Source organism: Podarcis raffonei, chromosome 4, assembly GCF_027172205.1.
Source record: "Podarcis raffonei isolate rPodRaf1 chromosome 4, rPodRaf1.pri, whole genome shotgun sequence".
Taxonomy (NCBI): Eukaryota; Metazoa; Chordata; class Lepidosauria; order Squamata; family Lacertidae; genus Podarcis; species Podarcis raffonei.
This window is the reverse complement of record NC_070605.1, coordinates 3,834,504-3,855,563: the sequence shown is the minus strand read 5'-3', so window position 1 is coordinate 3,855,563 and position 21,060 is coordinate 3,834,504. Positions and strand designations below refer to the sequence as shown.

Sequence of the window (21,060 nt, the reverse complement as noted above, 5' to 3'; positions counted from 1 at the left end):
ACAGCTGATCTTCCTCCAGCAGCTGAAAGGCAAAAGTCAGTCTGTCAGTTCCTCACAAAGGGAGGGCTTCTCCACATCCGAGAGTGCAGAGTGGGGGGCAAGGAGGGCAGGTCTGAGTCCCTGATCTGGTTCTCTCCAATACTCACCCCTGGGGGAGGGATGTGCAACTGCAGCACATCTGCAAAGAGAAGGACATGGGGACAGGTGAGTCCATCCCTGAGCACCTGGCAAGGCTATTCCATGAGTTTTCTCCTGGATTCCAAGCCCTACTGCAGGGGATGAGGGACATCCCACGCCCTGGGGGCCAATCCTGGCCTCCTTCAACCAGAATGTGGCTCCCCAGGCCAGGGGTAGGCAAGCTAAGGCCTGGGGGCCGGATGCGGCCCAATCGGCTTCTCAATCTGGCCCACAGACTATTCAGGAATCAGTGTGTTTTCAGATGAGTAGAATGTTTCCTTTTATTTAAAATGCATCTCTGGTTATTTGTGGGGTATAGGAATTTGTTCATCCCCCCAAAAAAAAATATAGTCTGGCCCCCCACATGGTCTGAGGGACGGTGGACCGCCTCATGGCTGAAAAAGGTTGCTGCCCCCTGCCCCAGGCTAACAAGATGGTCAATATCCGATTCCACTCCATCCTTTTAAAATTAAAATAACAAAATAGATCCCATCTCTCAGAGCATGTAAACCACATGAGTGGAAAGACCCCTGTGCCACTCACAGAAATAGGACTATACTTCCTTCTCCCACCTTTAAAGTAAACGTCTACGTAATGAAACCGAATCGACCCAAGTCTGCCTTCCTCCACCAATCTGAACTTCGCTCTTCAAGCCAAAAGACAACACTTCCCTGTCCCCGGGCGAAACCCCCTGGCCTTTAATTGGTAGAGCCGCCACCACGCCAGTGGCGTTTACCTCACAGGGACTGACTGAGCGGGCGGCAAGATGCTTTCAGCCTCGGACACTTGGCGGGTTCTGAAATGGTCATGCAGGCCAGATTCACGATGCTGACGGGATGGATTCGCTCCTTGCTTTTTGTGCTGCTTCTCCGCTCGCTTCTTAGTCGGTCTATCTTTTCAGCCGCGACCCGTGCGTAGCCCTCCGAGCCCACCGGGCCACCAGGCCGTCCGCGCACTGCCGCCTCGCCGAAGAAGCCGCTGCCGGACGCCTTTGAAAGAGCTGAAATCACGCACAGGGTTCTGGCTGGGCTTGGGTTCCTTCGGGTCACTTTGATTTGGATCTCCTTCGGATCGCTAGCGAGCTCTCTTTTTGCCTCCGCGAGCTCTCTTTTTCGGCTCCGACCAGCAGATCGCGGCCACCAGCCATCGGGCTCCTGGCCTCGTGGCGACCAGGCTCTTGCCAGATTTGTTTTTTCCGTGTTCAGAGCTGAAATCGCTGGGGGGGTTGATTTTTAGGGTTGTTTTCGCTGCTTCTTTCCTGTTGCCGCTGGCGGAAGCGTATTCAGAGCGTGCAACGACATCGGCGTGGAAACGGCGCTCGAGGTGCTTTATCTCGGCATCACCTTCCCTTCCCCGGGCGCCTGCCTGCCGCTTCCTGGGCGGCTAAGCACCCTCCATCTGAGGTGGTAACGTATTGGGGAGCACTGCTCGGGGGCAGGATTTGTTTCGGGCGGCCCGATTGGGTTAATTGTTTAACGGGCTGCGGGACTGTCCCCCTTTCTTGTAAACTGGTTTAATTTTTATTAAGCGGCGCGTACGGGTGTTCTTCGGTTATTGAGGGAATTCCCTCTCCTGGTTGCCTAGGTTACATGGAGTAAACCACGTGGTTCCTCGGCTACGGGGATTATCGGCGCCATCTTGGGAGAGGCTAATAGACTCCACCCCTAGCTTATCGGCTTCAATTTCTCATTGCGCTTTAATTATAAGAACATAAGGACAAGGACGGAGTTTCAGCATACGGCATTTGATTTAATTAGGTTCTGGCAAGCGCAATTTTTTGGTTCAACTGCTGTCCCAGTGGGGGGGGGCGTGCTTGCCACACGGCTGCTCAGGGGGGTGTTATAAGGGCTCTTTCTCTGTGGAGTTACAAAAGTGCTAGGAATTTAGTCGTGATCAGGAGGGATTTAATTGATTTTTTGTTGCTGAGGGTTAGGTTTTTCTGCGGTCAATTCCTTACTTTAATTGGTTCTTATGCAAAGGGAGTTAATTTAAGGCTAAGGTTTCCTACAGTCAAGTTGTGAATTTAACTGGTGTGACCCAGAGTAAGTTAATTTAAATCAATTGAGTTAAAGTGCTAGGTGCCGTGAATTCCAATTTAGCAATTACGGTTGGCTTCTGGGGCTTTTTGCGCACCAAAGTTTGGGCAGTTGGTATTGGACTTGCCTTCCTAAAATATTTTTTTTTTAATAAGATATTTATTAAAGTTTTTAGAAGTACAACAAGAAAAATAAAAAAACCTCATTTTAAACAAGAAAAGATAAAATACAAAAAAGAAAAAAAAGAAAAATCAAAAAGAAAAAACAGAGAATTGAAATCCATTAAGCAAAAAAGAAAAATCAATAAAAAATACAGCAAATTTTCCCATTGCTTATCTTTCATTAACTTATTTCCCTGACCTCCTCACACCTCCTTTTTTTGTATTCTAAGTCAATTATCCATTTCAGCAAATCCTTTCCCTCTTTTCAAATTTTTGTCCTGTAAATTTATCTTGAAATTTATATAACCTTACTTTCCCTCCTTTCACCTATTAACAGTCTATTTTTCCTAAATCTTTGTAGCATTTCTGCTAAAATCACATAAATTCATTCCAACATCATTCTAACATTCATTAATCTTGCAATGTTTCTGTAAATAGTCTTTGAATTTCTTCCAATCTTCCTCCACCGACTCTTCTCCCTGGTCACGGATTCTGCCAGTCATTTCCGCCAGTTCCATGTAGTCCATCACCTTCATCTGCCATTTTTCCAGGGTGGGTAGATCTTGTGTCTTCCAATGCTTTGCAATAAGTATTCTTGCTGCTGTTGTAGGATACATAAAGAAAGTTCTATCCTTCTTTGGCACCAATTGGCCGACCATGCCCAGGAGAAAGGCCTCTGGTTTCTTCAGGAAGGTATATTTAAATACCTTTTTCATTTCGTTATAGATCATCTCCCAGAAAGCCTTAATCCTTGGGCATGTCCACCAAAGGTGAAAGAATGTACCTTCAGTTTCTTTACATTTCCAACATTTATTATCGGGCAAATGATAAATTTTCGCAAGCTTGACTGGTGTCATGTACCACCTGTATATCATTTTCATTATATTCTCTCTTAAGGCATTACATGCCGTGAACTTCATACCTCTGGTCCATAACTGTTCCCAGTCAGCCATCATAATGTTGTGTCCAACATCTTGTGCCCATTTAATCATAGCAGATTTCACCGTTTCATCCTGAGTATTCCATTTCAACAGCAAGTTATACATTCTTGACAAATTCTTAGTTTTGGAATCTAACAGTTCTGTTTCCAGTTTTGATTTTTCCACCTGGAAGCCAAGTTTTTAATCCAAATTATATGCCTCCATTATCTGATAATAGTGAAGCTAATCTCGCACTCTATTTTTTAATTTTTCAAAACTCTGCAGTTTTAATCTGTCTCCCTCTTGTTCCAAAATTTCCCAATATTTCGGCCATTTGGCCTCCATATTGAGCTTTTTCTGAGCCTTCGCTTCCATTGGTGACAGCCACCTTGGGGTTTTATTTTCAAGCAAATCCTTATATCTTATCCAAACATTAAACAGTGCTTTTCTGACAATATGGTTTTTAAACGCTTTGTGTGCTTTGACCTTATCATACCACAAATATGCATGCCACCCAAAAATGTTGTTAAAACCTTCTAAATCCAACACATCAGTGTTCTCAAGAAGCATCCATTCTCTCAGCCAGCAAAAAGCGGCTGATTCATAATAAAATTTTAAGTCTGGCAGGGCAAATCCACCTCTTTCCTTAGCGTCAGTTAATATCTTAAATTTTATTCGAGGTTACTTGCCCTGCCAGACAAATCTAGAGATATCTCTCTACCACTTCTTGAAACACTCCATTTTATCCAAAATTTGCAATGTTTGAAACAAAAACAACATCCTTGGCAATACATTCATCTTTATCGCAGCAATTCGGCCTAGCAATGATAGCTTCAGGTTTGACCATATTTCTAAATCCTTTTTCACTTCCATCCAACATTTTTCATAGTTATCCTTAAACAGATTCACATTCTTGGCAGTCATGTTATTTTTTTTTTTTTTTGCAGTTGCTTTTTTTTTATAAGATATTTATTGAGGTTTTACAAAAAGAAAAGTTTACAAAAATAAAACAAAAAGTCGTGTAATAAAAAAGGATACAAAAAGATACATAAAAAGGAAAAAATAAAAATAAAAATACAGAATTCAAAAGACAAATAGATACAAAAAAAATAAAAGCAAATCCGTTTTTGTAACTTTAAATTCATTTAACTTGTTTCCTTGACTCCCTCACACCTCCCCTTTTTGTATTCCCATTTAAATAATCAAATCAGCAAATCCTTACCCTCTTTCATTTATCTTAACTCTATATCTTAACATATTATAACTCTATATTTTCATCCATTTATCAAATCATTTTTGCATATTCTTATTAACTTTTTGTTGCTAAATACCACTTATTTCCAATCCAAACATCATTTTAACATTCATTAATTTTACAATATTTCTGAAGGTAGTCTTTAAATTTCTTCCAGTCTTCCTCCACCAACTCTTCTCCCAAGTCTCGGATTCTGCCAGTCATTTCCGCCAATTCCATATAGTCCATCACCTTCATCTGCCACTCTTCCAAGGTGGGTAGCTCTTGTGTCTTCCAATACTTTGCAATAAGTATTCTTGCTGCTGTTGTTGCATACCTTGGCAGTCATGTTAACCCCTAGGTATTTCACTTTATTATCCAGTGGTTTTTTTTATATATATATAGATTTTTATTGGTTTTTCAACATATTAAAGGACAATACAAAACAATACATGAACAAACAAACATATAAACACGTATAATTTCTTAACCTTTTTTTCTTTAAACCTTCTTTCAGCGACTTCCCCATACCTCCCTTTTCTGCATCCCTGTTTTAAATCTTTCCAGCAACCCCTAATTTCAATTTCTTATAACACTTTTTTTATATCCTTTTTCTCATATCCAATTGTTTGTCCCTGCAATTCTATTTTGCCTTACCCATGACATTTTAACACTCATTAATTTTGCAACAGTTCTTAAGGTAAACTTTAAATTTCTTCCAATCTTCTTCCACCGTCTCTTTCCCTTGGTCGCGGATTCTGCCCGTCATCTCAGCCAGTCCCATGTAGTCTATCACCTCTGTCTGCCATTCTTCCAGCGTGGGTAGTTCTTGTGTCTTCCAGTACTTTGCTAAAAGAACTCTTGCTGCTGTTGTAGCGTACATAAAAAACGTCCTATCTTTCTTTGACACCAATTGGCCCACCATGCCCAGGAGAAAGGCCTCTGGTTTCTTCACAAATGTGCATTTAAGCACCTTTTTCATTTCATTATAAATCATTTCCCAGAAGACCTTAATCCTAGGGCACGTCCACCAAAGGTGGTAAAAGGTACCTTCAGTTTCCTTACATTTCCAACATTTGTTATTGGGCGTATGATAAATTTTTGCCAGCTTGACTGGGGTCATGTACCACCTATATATCATTTTCATAATGTTCTCTCTTAAGGCATTACATGCCGTGAACTTTATACCGGTGGTCCATAACTGTTCCCAGTCAGCAAACATAATATCATGTCCAATGTCTTGTGCCCATTTAATCATAGCTGATTTAACCGTCTCATCCTGTGTATTCCATTTCAACAGCAAGTTATACATTCTTGACAAATTCTTAGTACTGGGTTCCAAAAGCTCTGTTTCTAATTTCGACCTCTCCACCTGAAAGCCAATTTTCCTGTCCTGTTTAAAAACTTCATTTATCTGGTAGTAATGAAGCCAGTCTCTTACTTTAAACTTCAATTTCTCATAACTCTGCAATTTCAATTTTCCCTCCTCATACTCTGTAATTTCCCAATATTTTGGCCATTTAGATTCCATATTTAATTTTTTCACTTCCTTAGCTTCCATTGGTGACAACCACCTGGGAGTTTTATTTTCCAACAAATCTTTATACCGAATCCAAATATTGTATAAAGCTTTCCTGACAATATGGTTTTTGAAACCTTGGTGGATTTTAACCTTGTCATACCATATATATGCATGCCAGCCAAATCTGTTATTGAACCCTTCCAAATCCAAAATGTCTGTGTTTTCAAGAAGCAGCCAATCCTTCAGCCAGCAAAAAGCCGCTGATTCGTAGTACAATTTTAAGTCCGGCAGGGCAAACCCCCCTCTTTCCTTTGCATCAGTTAGTATCTTAAATTTTATTCTGGGCTTTTTGCCCTGCCAGACAAATCTAGATATATCTTTTTGCCACCTCTTGAAACAATCCATTTTATCCACAATCTGCAATGTTTGAAACAAAAATAACATTCTCGGCAAAACATTCATCTTAATAACAGCAATTCGGCCTAACAAGGAAAGTCTCAAATTTGACCATATTTCTAGATCTTTCTTCACTTCTGTCCAACATTTTTCATAATTATCTTTAAATAGGTTCACATTCTTAGATGTCAAGTTAATCCCCAGGTATTTCACCTTCTTTGCTATCGTTAAGCCAGCTTCACTCTGGAACTTCTCTCTTTCTGCAACTGTTAAATTTTTATCCAATACTTTCGTTTTCTGTTTGTTCAACTTAAAACCTGCTGCTTGACCAAATACTTGTATTAACTCTAAGACTCTTCTCGTACTAGTGTCTGGCTCTTGTAAAGTTAATACTAGATCATCTGCAAACGCTCTCAATTTATACTGTTTAGCTCCGACCTGAATCCCTTTAACCAGCTGATCCCCTCTGATCATGTTTAATAAAACCTCCAGGACAGATATGAAAAGCAGTGGGGATATTGGGCACCCCTGTCGTGTCCCTTTTTCAATAGCAAATTCTTCTGTAACCACATTATTTACAATCAATTTTGCTTTTTGTTCAGAATAGATTGCACTTATACCATTCTCAAATCCTTGGCCTACCCCCATCCCTTGGAGATTCTTTTTCATAAAACTCCAAGAAATATTGTCAAAGGCTTTCTCCGCATCCACAAATATTAATACTGCCTTAGTATTAATATTGACTTCCAGTAACTCCATAATATCTATTATATTTCTCACATTGTCTGACAAATGTCTTCCTGGAAGAAAGCCCGCTTGGTCTTTATGAATCTCCCCCACCAAAACTCTTTTCAATCTTTTTGCCAAAATGTCTGCAAAAATTTTGTAATCCACATTAAGTAATGATATAGGGCGGTAGTTCTTAACCTGATTCTTCTCAGTCTCTGACTTTGGTATAAGTGTAATATACGCTTCTTTCCACGATTCAGGTGCCTTCTTCCCCTCTAAAATTTTGTTACAGACCTCCTTCAACGGTTGTATAAGCCATTCTTTCAAAGCTTTGTAATATCTGGAGGTTAGTCCATCAGGTCCTGGAGATTTTCCCAATTGCATACTTTGAATGGCTCCCTCAATTTCTTGATCAGTTATCTTCTGGTTCAAAATCACTTTACTTTGTTCAGAAATTTTTTGTAATCCATATTTTTCAAGAAATTCTTCTATTTCTTTTTCATTCACCGGCCCTTGTGCATAAAGTCTCCTGAAATAGCTCTGAAAACAGTTTCTGATCTCATTTGGTTTGTAAATATTCTTTCCTTCCACTTCTAGATTTGTAACCGTGTTCTGTTTTTGTCTCTTCTTCAGTTGCCATGCCAAAAGTTTCCCACATTTATCTGCCGATTCAAATGTCTTTTGTCTCATTTGTTTTATTTTCCATTCTATCTCTTGGTTCATCAATTCCATATATTGTCTCTGATAAAACTTAATTTCTCTCAAAATTTCATGTGACTTTGGTTTAGATCTCAATTTTTTTTCTCCTTCTTTTATCTTTTCCAAGATCTTATCCTTCTTCTCATTATGTCTCTTTCTTTTTATGGAGTTCTGTTGTATTAAAAATCCTCGCATAACGGCTTTGCTTGCGTCCCAAATTACTCTTTTTTCCACTTCTGTTCTCAGATTTATCTCAAAATAGTCCTTTAGCACCTTCTGGGCCTTTTTATACACCTCTTCATCTCTAAACAGGGAATCATTCATCCTCCATCTAAAGGAGCCAGCTGTTGTTGGGTTCATTTCCATCTTTACAGCATTATGGTCGGAGCAAGTCTTTGGGCAGATTTCCACTTTCTTAATCTTTGATGCCATCCCACTAGTTACCCATATTTGGTCAATTCTAGTCCAAGTCATTTTTGCCTCAGAAAAGAAAGTTCCCTCTCTCTCAAGAGGGTTCCTTGTTCTCCAAATGTCAATCAAGTTCATATTGTCAGTCATTTCAAAAAAAGTCTTAGGTAGTCTCCCATCCTTGGAGACCACCTGTCTTTGTGCTTTATCCATATTTGTAGAGACCACTCCATTCATATCTCCCATTAAAATTACATTATAATCCAAATAGTCCATTAGTGTCTCATGCAATTTCTTAAAAAATTCTGACTTCCCTTCATTCGGTGCATAAACTCCTGTTAGCAATAATTTTTCTCCTTGAACTTGAATTTCAATTGCCAAATATCTTCCTTGTTCATCTTTAAATATTAATTTAGGGGCCAACTTTTCCTTTGCATAAATCACCACTCCTCTTTTCTTCACTTTATCCGATGAAATGAATTCTTGTCCTAATCTTTTGTTAATAAGTAATTTTCGATGTACTCTAGTCACGTGGGTTTCTTGCAAACAAATCAAGTCCAATTGTTCTTTTTTTAAAATATGAAAAACCTCACGCCTTTTTCTGGGAAGGTTCAGTCCATTACAATTCCAACTTAGAATTTGCAGAGACATCTTGTTGTTTACTTAGTTATTCCTCCAGCTGCTCCAAGCAGATCTTCTTCTGTTAGTGCTTTACGCCCAAAGGATAGGTTTGAAATGTCTGGTACTTCTGTTAGGTCCGTAGGTTCCACCGTTTCCTTCAAAAGGTCCTCCTCGTTCCTTGCCAAAAATTGTTCTTTATCTTGCACTGTTTTTATCTTGATTTTCTTTCCTTTATAGTTGAAAGACAGGCCTTGTGGGAACTCCCATCTGAATGGTATGTTGTTCTTTCTCAGTAGAGTGGCCAGATCCTTATAGTAAGTCCTCACTTCCAAGATATATTTAGGAATATCTTTAAATATCTGCACACGAAAGTCTTCAATCTCAAGGGCTTTTTGAAAGTGTAAATTTAGTATCTTATCTCTCTCCTCCTGAGATCTCAGAGTTATCAAGCAGTCTCTTGGGCTCTTTCTGTTTTGTCTCCTGCCCAGTCTAAAAGCGGTTATTATCTTAAATTCCTCTTCTTTCAAATTGTCCTGCCAAAATTCCAGAAATTCTTTTGTAAGAAAGTCTATCAAATTGTCCTTTTCACTTTCTGGAATCAATCTTAGTCTCAAATTTCTACTTTTCCTCTGTAGTTCCAATAAAGACAGGGCCGCATCATGATCTTCCAACTTTTTACAGACTGGTACTAACTTTTCCTGTGCAGTTTCTGCAGAAGTTTTTGCCTCCTCCGCGATCTTTCTAGTTATCTCATTTTCTTGAACTAATTTGTTTATTGTCTCTGTATTTAAATCCAATTTTGTTGACAGTACAGTCAGCTGTTTGGAATTTTCAGTGCTCTGCTTTGTGAGCGCTTCCAGAGATTCATTTATTTTGACTAGTGCCTGTGTCACTGTCACGGTATCCATAGATAAAGTTGTAGCAGCTGCAGTTGGATTTATAATTGAGCCCCTTCTTTTCTGGTCAGTTTTACTCTTAGCTCTTGTTGTTCTCTCCTCTATTGGGCCACTCATGTCCCAAGGTCGTTCCCACGGGAATTACTTTCAGATGGAAAATTCCACAAGCCTGTTCCTTACAGTAAGAATAATAATTATTTTCCTGCAACCTCTAGAGGGAGCAGTCCAAAGTTCCAAGTACAAAGAAACAAGAGTTCCCTTCAAAGGTAACAAAAGTAACAACCAATTGTCCAATATTTTCCAAATAATGTCAAAATGTAACTTTCCAAAGTGCCAGACTTGTAGCAAATAGAGTCTTTACTTGTTGTAAAAAGGCAAAGCACCAACTTTGTAGCAAGTCTCTAATGACAGCTCTCAGTCCCGGTGGCTCACTTTCCAGGCAGTCCTCCCCAAGGGTTCAAAACGGCAGAAATTTCCCCTTCTATACTTTTTCCATGCAGGTAAAACAAATCAAAGATCTTCCCCCCCTGCCCCTGCCTGCCAAAGGGGGGGATTTAAGTCCAATGTCTGAGTCCGTCAATTTTAAAGCTGCTTCCTGTCGAATTGCAGCTTCCTATTTCATTGCTTTAGTTACATGCAGTCCGAGGAAGGCAGACTTCCTTATTTTTTGCCTTCTCCGTTTTCAGCCAATTTCCAAATATTTTCTTTTAAAGTTGTTGTTCGGTCTTACTCACGGGTAATCCAATTAGGTTCCAAATGTCAGGAAGGAATCGGCGCTCTCCGTCAATGGCGACACGGCTTCACTCCACGGGCTGGGTAGCGGCTCTCAGCACCGCGCTCCCCGATGCCGCTCCGGAGCCTTTAAAAAGGCTCCTTTGCAGTGAGGGGGGGGCTTAAGGTGCCCACCGAGCCTCCTTGCTCTCAGGCTTCCGCGCCTGAGATTTTAGGGGTCCCCGCTTCGCCGTAGCAGTCAGACCCGAACTTGCAGAGCAGCCTCCCTGAGCAGAGCTCAGCGGGAGGCAGCCATTAGACGCTGGCGCCGACCGGAAGTCTTATCCAGTGTTAGCCCTGTCTCCTTCTGAAACCTTTCTCTCTCCATCACTGTTAAATTTTTCTCTAAGACTTTAGTTTTCATCTTATTCAACTTAAATCCCGCTACTTGTCCAAATTCTTGAATCAGTTCCAGTACTCTTTTAGTACTAGATTCTGGCTCCTGTAATGTCAATACCAAATCATCAGCAAATGCTTTCAGTTTGTACTGTTTAGCTCCAACTTGTATACCTTTAACTGTTTGGTCCCTTCTAATCATGTTTAAAAGAACCTCCAGGACCGATATGAAAAGCAATGGAGAGATTGGGCAACCTTGTTGTGTTCCTTTCTCTATCTTGAATTCTTCCGTCACTACATTGTTCACAATTAATTTAGCCTTTTGTTCTGAATAAATTGCCCCTATACCATTTTCAAAACCTTGACCAACCCCCATCCCCTGTAAGTTTTTCTTCATAAAACTCCAAGAAATATTGTCAAAGGCTTTCTCCGCGTCCACAAATATCAAAACTGCTTTAGTATTAATATTCACTTGTAACTTTTCTAGCATATTAATTATGTTCCTTGTATTGTCAGACAAGTGTCTGCCCGGGAGAAAACCAGCTTGGTCTTTATGAATTTCTTCTACTAATACCTTTTTTAGTCTCTTAGCCAAAATGTCTGCAAAAATTTTATAATCCACATTAAGCAGAGATATTGGGCGGTAATTCTTAAGCTGTGTCTTCTCAGACTCTGTTTTCTGTATAAGTGTAATATAAGCTTCCTTCCATGACTCTGGTGCCTTTTTCCCTTCCAATATTCCATTACACACTTCCTTTAAAGGCTGTATTATCCATTCTTTCAAAGATCTGTAGTATCTTGAAGTCAAACCGTCCGGTCCTGGGGATTTACCCAATATTCTGGATGGCCCCTTCTATCTCTTGCTCCGTTATTTTGTAATTCAACATTAGCTTATTTTCTTGAGAGATTTTTTGTAATCCATTTGTTTTCAAAAAACCATCAATATCCATTTGTTTCTGAGTTTCCTGTGTATATAGTTGTTTAAAATACCTCTGAAAACACTTTCTAATCTCCACTGGATTCTGTATATTTTTCCATTCTACTTCCAAATTTGTAATAGTGTTAGGTTTCTGTCTTTTTTTCATTTGCCAAGCCAGTAGTTTTCCACATTTGTTTGCCGATTCAAATGTCTTTTGTCTCATCATTTTCCATTCTATTTCCTGATTTATCATTTTCATATATTGTACTTGATGTAACCTTATCTCTTTCAAAATCTCCTGCGATTTTGGCTTCGCTCTCAGTTTCTTCTCTCCTTCCTTTATTTTCTCCAAGATCTTATCTTTTTTCTCATTTTGGACTCTCTTTTGGATCGCATTCTGTTGTATCAAAAATCCTCTCATGACCGCTTTACTTGTGTCCCAAATTACTCTTTTTTCTACAGTGGTATTCATATTTATCTCAAAATAGTCTCTCAGAGTTTTTTGGGCCTTCTTAGTCACTTCTTCGTTCCTAAACAATGTGTCATTCATCCTCCATCTGAAGGAACCAGTTGATGTTAATTTCAATTCTGTCTTTACAGCATTATGGTCGGAGCACATTTTAGGGCAGATTTCCACCTTTCTAGTCTTCCTAAAATAATTGGTTAGCTGCGTGGTTAACTCCGAACTCAACTTTACGCTTCAAGCCAAAAGACAACCCTTCCCCGTCCCCGGGCAAAACCCCTGGCCTTTCATTGGTAGAACCGCCACCACTCTGGTGGCGTTTACCTAATAATAATAATAATAAATTTCGTGACAGCAGCCACGAAATTAAAAGACGCCTGCTCCTTGGGAGAAAAGCAATGACAAACCTAGACAGCGTCTTAAAAAGCAGAGACATCACCTTGCCAACAAAGGTCCATATAGTTTAAGCCATGGTTTTCCCAGTAGTGATGTATGGAAGTGAGAGCTGGACCACAAAGAAGGCTGATCGCCGAAGAACTGATGCTTTTGAATTATGGTGCTGGAGGAGACTCTTGAGAGTCCCATGGACTGCAAGAAGATCAAACGCATCCATTCTTAAGGAAATCAGCCCTGAGTGCTCACTGGAAGGACAGATCCTGAAGCTGAGGCTCCAATACTTTGGCCACCTCATGAGAAGAGAAGACTCCCTGGAAAAGACCCTGATGTTGGGAAAGATGGAGGGCACAAGAAGAAGGGGACGACAGAGGACGAGATGGTTGGACAGTGTTCTCGAAGCTACAAACATAGAATCATAGAGTTGGAAGAGACCACAAGGGCCATCGAGTCCAACCCCCTGCCAAGCAGGAAACACCATCAGAGCACTCCTGACATATGGTTGTCAAGCCTCTGCTTAAAGACCTCCAAAGAAGGAAACTCCACCACACTCCTTCGCAGCAAATTCCACTGTCGAACAGCTCTTACTGTCAGGAAGTTCTTCCTAATGTTTAGGTGGAATCTTCTTTCTTGTAGTTTGGATCCATTGCTCCGTGTCCGCTTCTCTGGAGTAGCAGAAAACAACCTTTCTCCCTCCTCTATGTGACATCCTTTTATGTATTTGAACATGGCTATCATATCACCCCTTAACCTCCTCTTCTCCAGGCTAAACATGCCCAGCTCCCTTAGCCGTTCCTCATAAGGCATCGTTTCCAGGCCTTTGACCATTTTGGTTGCCCTCCTCTGGACACGTTCCAGTTTGTCAGTGTCCTTCTTGAACTGTGGTGCCCAGAACTGGACACAGTACTCCAGGTGAGGTCTGACCAGAGCAGAATACAGTGGCACTATTACTTCCCTTGATCTAGATGCTATACTCCTATTGATGCAGCCCAGAATTGCATTGGCTTTTTTAGCTGCCGCGTCACACTGTAGGCTCATGTCAAGTTTGTGGTCAACCAAGACTCCTAGATCTCCATGAGTCTGACCAAACTGCGGGAGGCAGTGAAAGACAGGAGTGCCTGGCGTGCTCTGGTCCATGGGGTCACAAAGAGTCGGACACAACTAAACTACTAAAGAACAACAACAACAACAACTAATAATAATAATAATAATAATAATTTATTTGTACCCCGCCCATCTGGCTGGGTTTCCCCAGCCACTCTAAGCGGCTTCCACAGCAACCAAAAATACACAAAAATGTCACACATTAAAAACTTCCCTTAACAGGGCTGCCTTAAGATGTCTTCTGAATGTCAGGTAGTTGTTTATCGCTTTGACATCTGATGGGAGGGCGTTCCACAGGGCGGGGGCCACTACCGAGAAGGCCCTCTGCCTGGTTCCCTGTAGCTTTGCTTCTCGCAATGAGGGAACCGCCTAAAGGCCCTTGGAGCTGGACCTCAGTGTCCGGGCAGAACAATGGGGGTGGAGACGCTCTTTTGGGTATGCTGGGCCGAGGCCGTTTAGGGCTTTAAAGGTCAGCACCAACACTTTGAATTGTGTTCGGAAACGTAGTGTTATACCTCAGCACGGCGCAGGGACTGACTGAGCGGGTGGCGAGATGCTTTCAGCCTCGAACACTTGGCGGGTTCTGAAATGGTCTTGCAGGCCAGATTCACGACCCTGGAGGGCTGGATTCGGCCCGCGGGACATAGTTTGAGGACCCCTGGTCTACACTGACAGGCAGCAGCTCCCCAGAGTTTCAGGCAGGGATTTTGTCCAGCCCTGGCAGGAGATGTCAGGGGCTGACCCTGGGACATTCTGCATGCCAAGCAGATACTCTAGGGCTCCCCATATTTCCCTGCACTTACAACGTTATACTATTAGCAACCGTGGAGATTCCACCTGCCTCTTTTGAAAGGAGAACACTCACCTGATCAATAATAATAATAATAATAATTTATACCCCAGCCATCTGGCTGGGTTCCCCAGCCACTCTGGGCGGCTTCCAACAAAATATTAAAATATAATAGTCCATCAAATATTAAAAGCTTCCCTAAACCTAATAACAACAACCATCCATTTTCAGTCCTTTGAATTAGCAATTGAGCATTTCTGGAAAGGGAAATGGCATACTTTTGTTGCGTGCATAAGAAAGTATTACTCATTTATGATGAGAATAGGATTTATTTATGTTGAACTTTGCTTGGTTCCTCCTTGGCAGCCAGTGCGATTGTTTCAGCAGGGCTAGAACTCAGGACCCGCTGTCTTGAGGGACATCTAAGAGCAGTTGGGCAGGGAAAGGTCTCCCTTGGGAAGTGGTGGACTCTCCTTCCTTGGAGGTTTCTAAGCACAGATCGGACGGCCATCTGCCATGGATGCTTCAGCTGAGATTCCTGCATTGCTGGGGGTGGGACTGGATGACCCAGGGATCAGGGCCGTATCCAGCAAGAAAGGTGGTGGAGGTGGACCAGGCGCATAGGCGCCTGCCCAAAAAATTGGCTTTAAAACGGATCCATAAATATGCCAATCCATCTATGGGTGTGGGGGGGGAGAGGGGGGTGGCCCCCGAAGAGAAGCTGCTCTGGTCCAGCCAGGAGGGAAAGTGGAGGGTGGAGGGAGCACATGGGGGGGGAGGCAGTTGCACAGGCTCCAGGCTCCGCCCCAGTTGCTCCCCGTCTCTGGACCTCCACTCCCCCCCCTTTCTGCGCTCCAGAAATTCAAGCCGAATTGAGAGACCCTTCGCGAGCCGGGATCTGTTCAGGGGCGCAGCGTGTCGGTCAGGTCTGAGCTGGGGGGACTCGGCTTGGCAAGGGTTAAAGGGAACCGAGCTGCCTTCCTAGAGAGGACAGGAAGCGGGGGGGGGGGGCAGGTCCTCCAGAGCCAAGGCCCCTCGCTCCCCAGTCCTTTCCTGCTTTGGTGTCTCTCCAGGGATCTGGTGAGTCTCCTCTCCCTCTGGGATCTGGTGGGGGTCCCAGGGCTGCAGCAGGGGAGGATGCTGGGGGGCCTGATCTGCTCCTGCAGGGGGGGGGACCCCAAGTCAGGGAGGAGAGGGTCCTGCCAGGGAGGGGCCAGGTCTGCAGCGCTCTCCTTCCTGGAGATCAGAGGATCCCTGACTCCCACGAAATCTCCCTTTTTAAAACAAAGAAGTCCCTGGGACTTTAACTCTGTGTGACGTCGCTCAGCGTCATTGCACAACAGAGGAAACATGTGCAAATGGTTTTCCAAAGCTGGACGAGGAGGTGGACTAGCCCCGCCCCCCCAAAAAAAAGAAAAGGCGGGAGAGAAAGGAGAGGAGTAAAGAGAGGGATCCCAGCCCATAGCCTGGCTGCTGCATTGGGGACCAGTTTCCCAGTGTCTCCCAGGGCAGCTCCCCACGGAGGCCACTGCAGCCATCCCCTCGCACCCAGAGCAGGGCATCCCAGGACCACATCCTCTCTCTCCCAAAGGGATTGTTGCTGGCAAAGCAGCCGGAAATGGGCGCTGCTCCTCACTGAGCCTCCAGGGACCTTGGCATCAATGGCTGTGTGTGTGTTAAGCTGTCTAAGAGAATAATCATAATAAATTGCCAGCCTATATTTCAAGAGAGATGTATTTGGCTCTGCCAACTTGGCCCTCACAGCAAAGAAAAAGAGACCCCACCCCAGGGGTCTGCCTGGAGAGCGGCAGAGAGTCCAAGTGCAAGAAAAGGAGACAGAAGCAGGGCAGTGGGGGTGGGGGGAGAGCAACTCCTGAGGACCCCCGGATGAGGACCCCCACTAGAGCCAAGCATCCATTTTTCAAAAGATACAAATGACTCCCTTGTCAGTCAGTTCTGACTTCATGCATTGACTGGAAGGCAGGAGCAACCAGGCTGATTCACCTCACAGAAATCCCTTCAGTTGCTTCCACATTTTGCATTGCAATCTTCCTTCTAGGAGGGCTAGAGGCTGCTTTCTCCTTCTCTTTCTCCTCTTTTTAAAGAAGATATCTCATGGTTTGGGCTGTGGTGCCATCCAGCCCTGGTACCTGGCAAGACACATCCATGCTTCCTTACAGATTCTGTTGTTTCTTCTGACCTACAAATTCTGTAACAGAACAATGTATTTGCTTTGTAGGATTTGCTAGAGCTTCTCATTCAGACAGACAGAACTTGGCAGAAGACCAAAAGGTTCCTTCCGATCTCTCAGAGGCTTCCTGAGAGCACAGATGGATGAGCAAGACTCAGCTGGCCCTGAATCAGGAAGAGGCCATGCCATCCAAACTGGGAGCAGTGGGGGATTCTGGGAAAACTCTGTGCAGAAGATCCATGGTGAGGTGGACACCCTCCGCTCAGAGGTGCAGAGCCAGCAGGTGAGGCAGTTCTGCTGCCAGGAGGCCAAAGGACCCCGAGAGGTTTGCAGCCGACTCTACCACTTTTGCCACCAGTGGCTGAAGCCAGAAAGGCACACGAAAGCTGAGATGCTGGACCTGGTGATCTTGGAGCAGTTCCTGGCTGTCCTTCCACCGGAGATGGAGAGCTGGGTGAGGGAATGCGGAGCAGAGACCAGTTCCCAGACGGTGGCCCTGGCCGAAGGTTTCCTCCTGAGTCAGGCAGAGGACAGAAAGCAGGCAGAGAGAAAGCAGGTAAGAGAGACTTTCCTCTGGATACTCCCAAGGGGCTCCAAACAGGACAGAGAACATCCCATAATGATCTGCTGATGGCCCATCCTTTTTCTGGGAAGGCATCCATGGAATGAGATCTAGCACCCTTCAAGTCTTTGTCATTCTCTTTCTAGTATTTCTCACCATTCTCTGTTTTGAATCCTTGTTTCTTTTTCAGGGAAAGGATCATTTTGTAGAAATGGACCTGGATTCCTGTGAGGCAGAGAGGCCTCCGTTGGACACCAGAGAGAGGCCACTGGGTAAGGAGGAAGGTGGGTTTTCTCCGTTTGGTCTTGTTCTGTTGGTTTTCCAACTCATCTGAGGGTTCTTTTCATCTTGTTTTGGGGAGAACAGTTGGGAAAAAGCGTGCAGAGGAAGGGAGAAGTATTTCTGCACAGCTAACATATGAAATGGGCACAAACGTCCAAATGCTCTCAGCAGGTGTGGCTACCTTTGAAGGTGACCCGGAAACTGCAATTAATCCAGAATGCGGCAGCTAGACTGGTGACTGGGAGCGGCTGACAAGATCACATAACACCGGTTCTGAGAGATCTGCATTGGCTCCCAGTATGTTTCTGAGCACAATTCAAAGTGTTGGTGCTGACCTTTAAAGCCCTAAATGGCCTCGGTCGAGTATATCTGAAGGACGTCTCCACCCCCATCGTTCTGCCCGGACACTGAGGACCAGCCGCTGAGGCACTTCTGGAGGTTCCCTCATTGCGAGAAGTGAGGGTACAGGGAACCAGACAGAGGGCCTTCTCGGTAGTGGCGCCCGCCCTGTGGAACACCCTCCCTTCAGATGTGAAGGAAATAAGCAGCTATCTTCTCTTTAAAAGACATCTGAAGGCAGCCCTGTTCAGGGAAGTTTATAATATTTAACACTGTACTGTTTTTAACACTTGATTGGAAGCCGCCCAGAGTGATTGGGGAGACTCAGCCAGATTGGCGGGGTATAAATTATTATTATTATTATTATTATTATTATTATTATTATTATGAAAGGCCCATCTGAAGTTAGAGATGCCCTATTTCACCTGTGAGAGAAGCAGGCACTCCTGGCGTCCTGCTTACCTTTTTTTCTTTTGCAGGAGACAGAATGATGCCGGCAAAACCTCCTGATCCATCTTTTCATGGGAGCAGAAGGGAAGCAGCAGCTGTGGAACCAGATCAGGTCAGAGGAAGCTGCCTTGTGGGGACAGAGGCCGAGGGATGGAGCAATGGAGGAGCAAAGGCAGGCTGCACAATGGTGCACTATTTGATCCCTTGCCAGAAACCCCAGAGAGGAGGGGCTTGGAAAGCTGTCGGGAGTCGGGGGCCTTTACTCTCAGCAGCGGCTTTTGTGGAAGAAGAGGCTCAGGGAATGAGCTGCTGTTCTCATTAGGCCTGAAACTCAGCCAAGTCTGTGAATATCGTGTTCTTGCTGATAAAGAGTTAATTGCAGCTGTGAACTGTGGGATTTCCTGCCCAGATAACTCATACCAGTCTTCTGAATGTTGCCAGCAGGATTCATTTGAAGTTACTGCTTTATTTCTACGTTGACCATGAACTGCTAAAATAGGCTTCTAAGCTTTGGAGAAACCATAACCAGCAGTGGCCAGGATTCCCCTAGCCAGCCCCATCAGCAGCACAAAGAGAACTGCCCTCCACTCCTCCCCTTGACGTTCCCTCCCCAGAACAGTGCATGGGGAGAGTAGAGGGGGCAATAAAATAAATGCCTAATAAAAGAATTCCTTTGTTAAAAGAAGCTCCCATTATTAAAGTGGGAAGTAAAAGAATCACTTAAAAAAAACACAGCAATTTATAGGAAGGAAACAACAGAGCATTGTGTAGCAGATCATATTTCTGCTGTCTCAGAGGAGTACATTTCCCTTTTTCTTTTAGGGTCCAGTGTGCTTTGAAGATGTCGCTGTTCGTTTCACGGACGAGGAGTGGGCGTTGCTGGATCCTGACCAGAGAGCTCTGCATAAGGATGTCATGGAGGAGAATCGTGGGATCGTGGCCTCTCTTGGTAAGGCTCCCTGTGGGATCGTCCTATCTGCCTGGAAATTCAAAAAATATGTCTATAGACCAACCTCACATATTCTCACAGAGCTCAATAGTGGCCCCTATAACACCCGGGAACCTAACACCCCCACAATAAACAGTAAATTACAGTTTTCTCTTTGAACAATCTTCCTCAGATTATTCCTTTTTCTACCACGATTGGGCTGGTCTAAACTGCCCAGGCCATCTTCAATGTCAGCTTCAGCATTGTTAGGAAAGATAAGTAGCTTCAGGTTTTCTGTTTTTGTTTTTGCTCCTGTCAGTCTTGGGTTGACCAAAGAGACGACTGACATTGGAGATGGAGGGGATGCCATGACTGGGCCAAACAAAATCCATGCCAGAGAAGAGCTAGACTTATTGAATTTCAAGTAGAAGTAGCAGTGGTGGTGGTGGTGATGGTGATGGTGATGATGATGATGATGATGATGATGATACAGTGGTACCTCGGTTTACAAACTTTCCAGAACAGGACTGTTCTTAAATCAAGGTACCACTGTAGTAATAATAATAATTTTTGTTTATACCCTGCGCATCTGGAAACCTTTTGTGAAAAGTGTATTTCTGAGGTTTGATGGCTCATAACACCACTTTTGTGTGAATACCATAAAATTATATAGCAATGGAAAGATAATTTAATGAAGAATGTAATGCAATGAATTTTATGAAGGAGTATTTATTAGAACAGCAGTCATAAAGAAAAAATGTGAAACCTTTGGTAACCATTGGTAACCTTTAGCTTTAATTACGGCCTTACAATGCCTTCCCATGAAATGAACCAAGTTTTTAGTTCTGCAGCTGTAATAATGGGAAACCAAGACTGAATAATGGCCTCTGTTAATTGGGCTTTATTGCTGGGTTGCTTCTGAATAACAAGTTTCTTTAGTCGGCTCCAAAGATTTCTGATTGGGTTAAAGTGTGGGCTATTCAGTATGGACTAAAGTGTGGGCTATTCAGGATGCCATCAATATGCTGATGACACCCAACTCTATCTGTTGATGGATGGCCATCCTGACTCGGCCCCAGACACACTGACCAGATGTTTGGAAGCTGTGGCTGGATGGTTACGTGGGAGCCGGTTGAAGCTAAATCCTTCGAAGACAGAGGTCCTGTGGCTGGGACGGGATGATATGGCATTGGGGGGGGCAACTCCCATCTCTTGCGGGGGCGCAATTAGTGCCAGCACCGTCTGTTAAGAGTTTGGGTGTAATCTTCGACACCTCCCTCTCCATGGAGGAGCAGATTACAGCTATAACAAAGGCGGCATTTTTTCATCTCCGCCAAGCTAAGCAGTTGGCCCCTTATCTCTCTCGCCCTGACCTAGCCACTGTGATCCACGCGACGGTCACCTCCAGACTGGATTATTGTAACTCACTCTATGTGGGGCTGCCCTTGCGACTGACCCAGAAACTCCAGCGGGTGCAGAATGCTGCGGCGAGACTCCTTACGGGGTCCTCGCTGCGAGATCACATTCACCTGGTGCTATACCAGCTGCACTGGCTCCCGGTGGAGTACAGGATCAGGTTTAAGGTGCTGGTTTTAACCTTTAAAGCCCTATACGGCCTAGGACCCTCGTACCTACGGGACCGCCTCTCCTGGTATGTCCCACAGAGAAACTTACGGTCTTCAAATAAAAACATCTTGAAGGTCCCAGGCCACAGAGAGGTTAGGCTGGCTTCA

The 21,060-nt window shown here is 43.7% G+C and overlaps 2 protein-coding genes across 10 annotated transcripts in view; both read left to right on the top strand.

The window, feature by feature from the left end:
• Window positions 1–21,060, top strand: part of LOC128412024 (zinc finger protein 420-like) — a 278,283-nt gene that overhangs the window by 151,944 nt on the left and 105,279 nt on the right. For 2 of the 8 annotated variants that reach the window (XM_053384795.1, XM_053384796.1), the window contains exons 2-3: window positions 16,815–17,322; window positions 17,519–17,600. The exons of 1 other annotated variant lie outside the window; for it this stretch is intronic. In XM_053384795.1, the coding sequence (XP_053240770.1) occupies window positions 16,906–17,322; window positions 17,519–17,600 (499 nt within the window). In that variant the 5' untranslated portion in view covers window positions 16,815–16,905. Of the gene's footprint in view, window positions 1–3,012; window positions 3,145–15,588; window positions 15,683–16,814; window positions 17,323–17,518; window positions 17,601–18,428; window positions 18,512–19,221; window positions 19,349–21,060 lie in introns of those variants that run through there. 5 more of the 8 variants (XM_053384801.1, XM_053384793.1, XM_053384791.1 and 2 more) reach the window with 5 other exon arrangements.
• The window catches only part of LOC128412027 (zinc finger protein 420-like), a 180,203-nt gene that overhangs the window by 151,941 nt on the left and 7,202 nt on the right, over window positions 1–21,060 (top strand). The gene's annotated exons all lie outside the window — the stretch shown is intronic.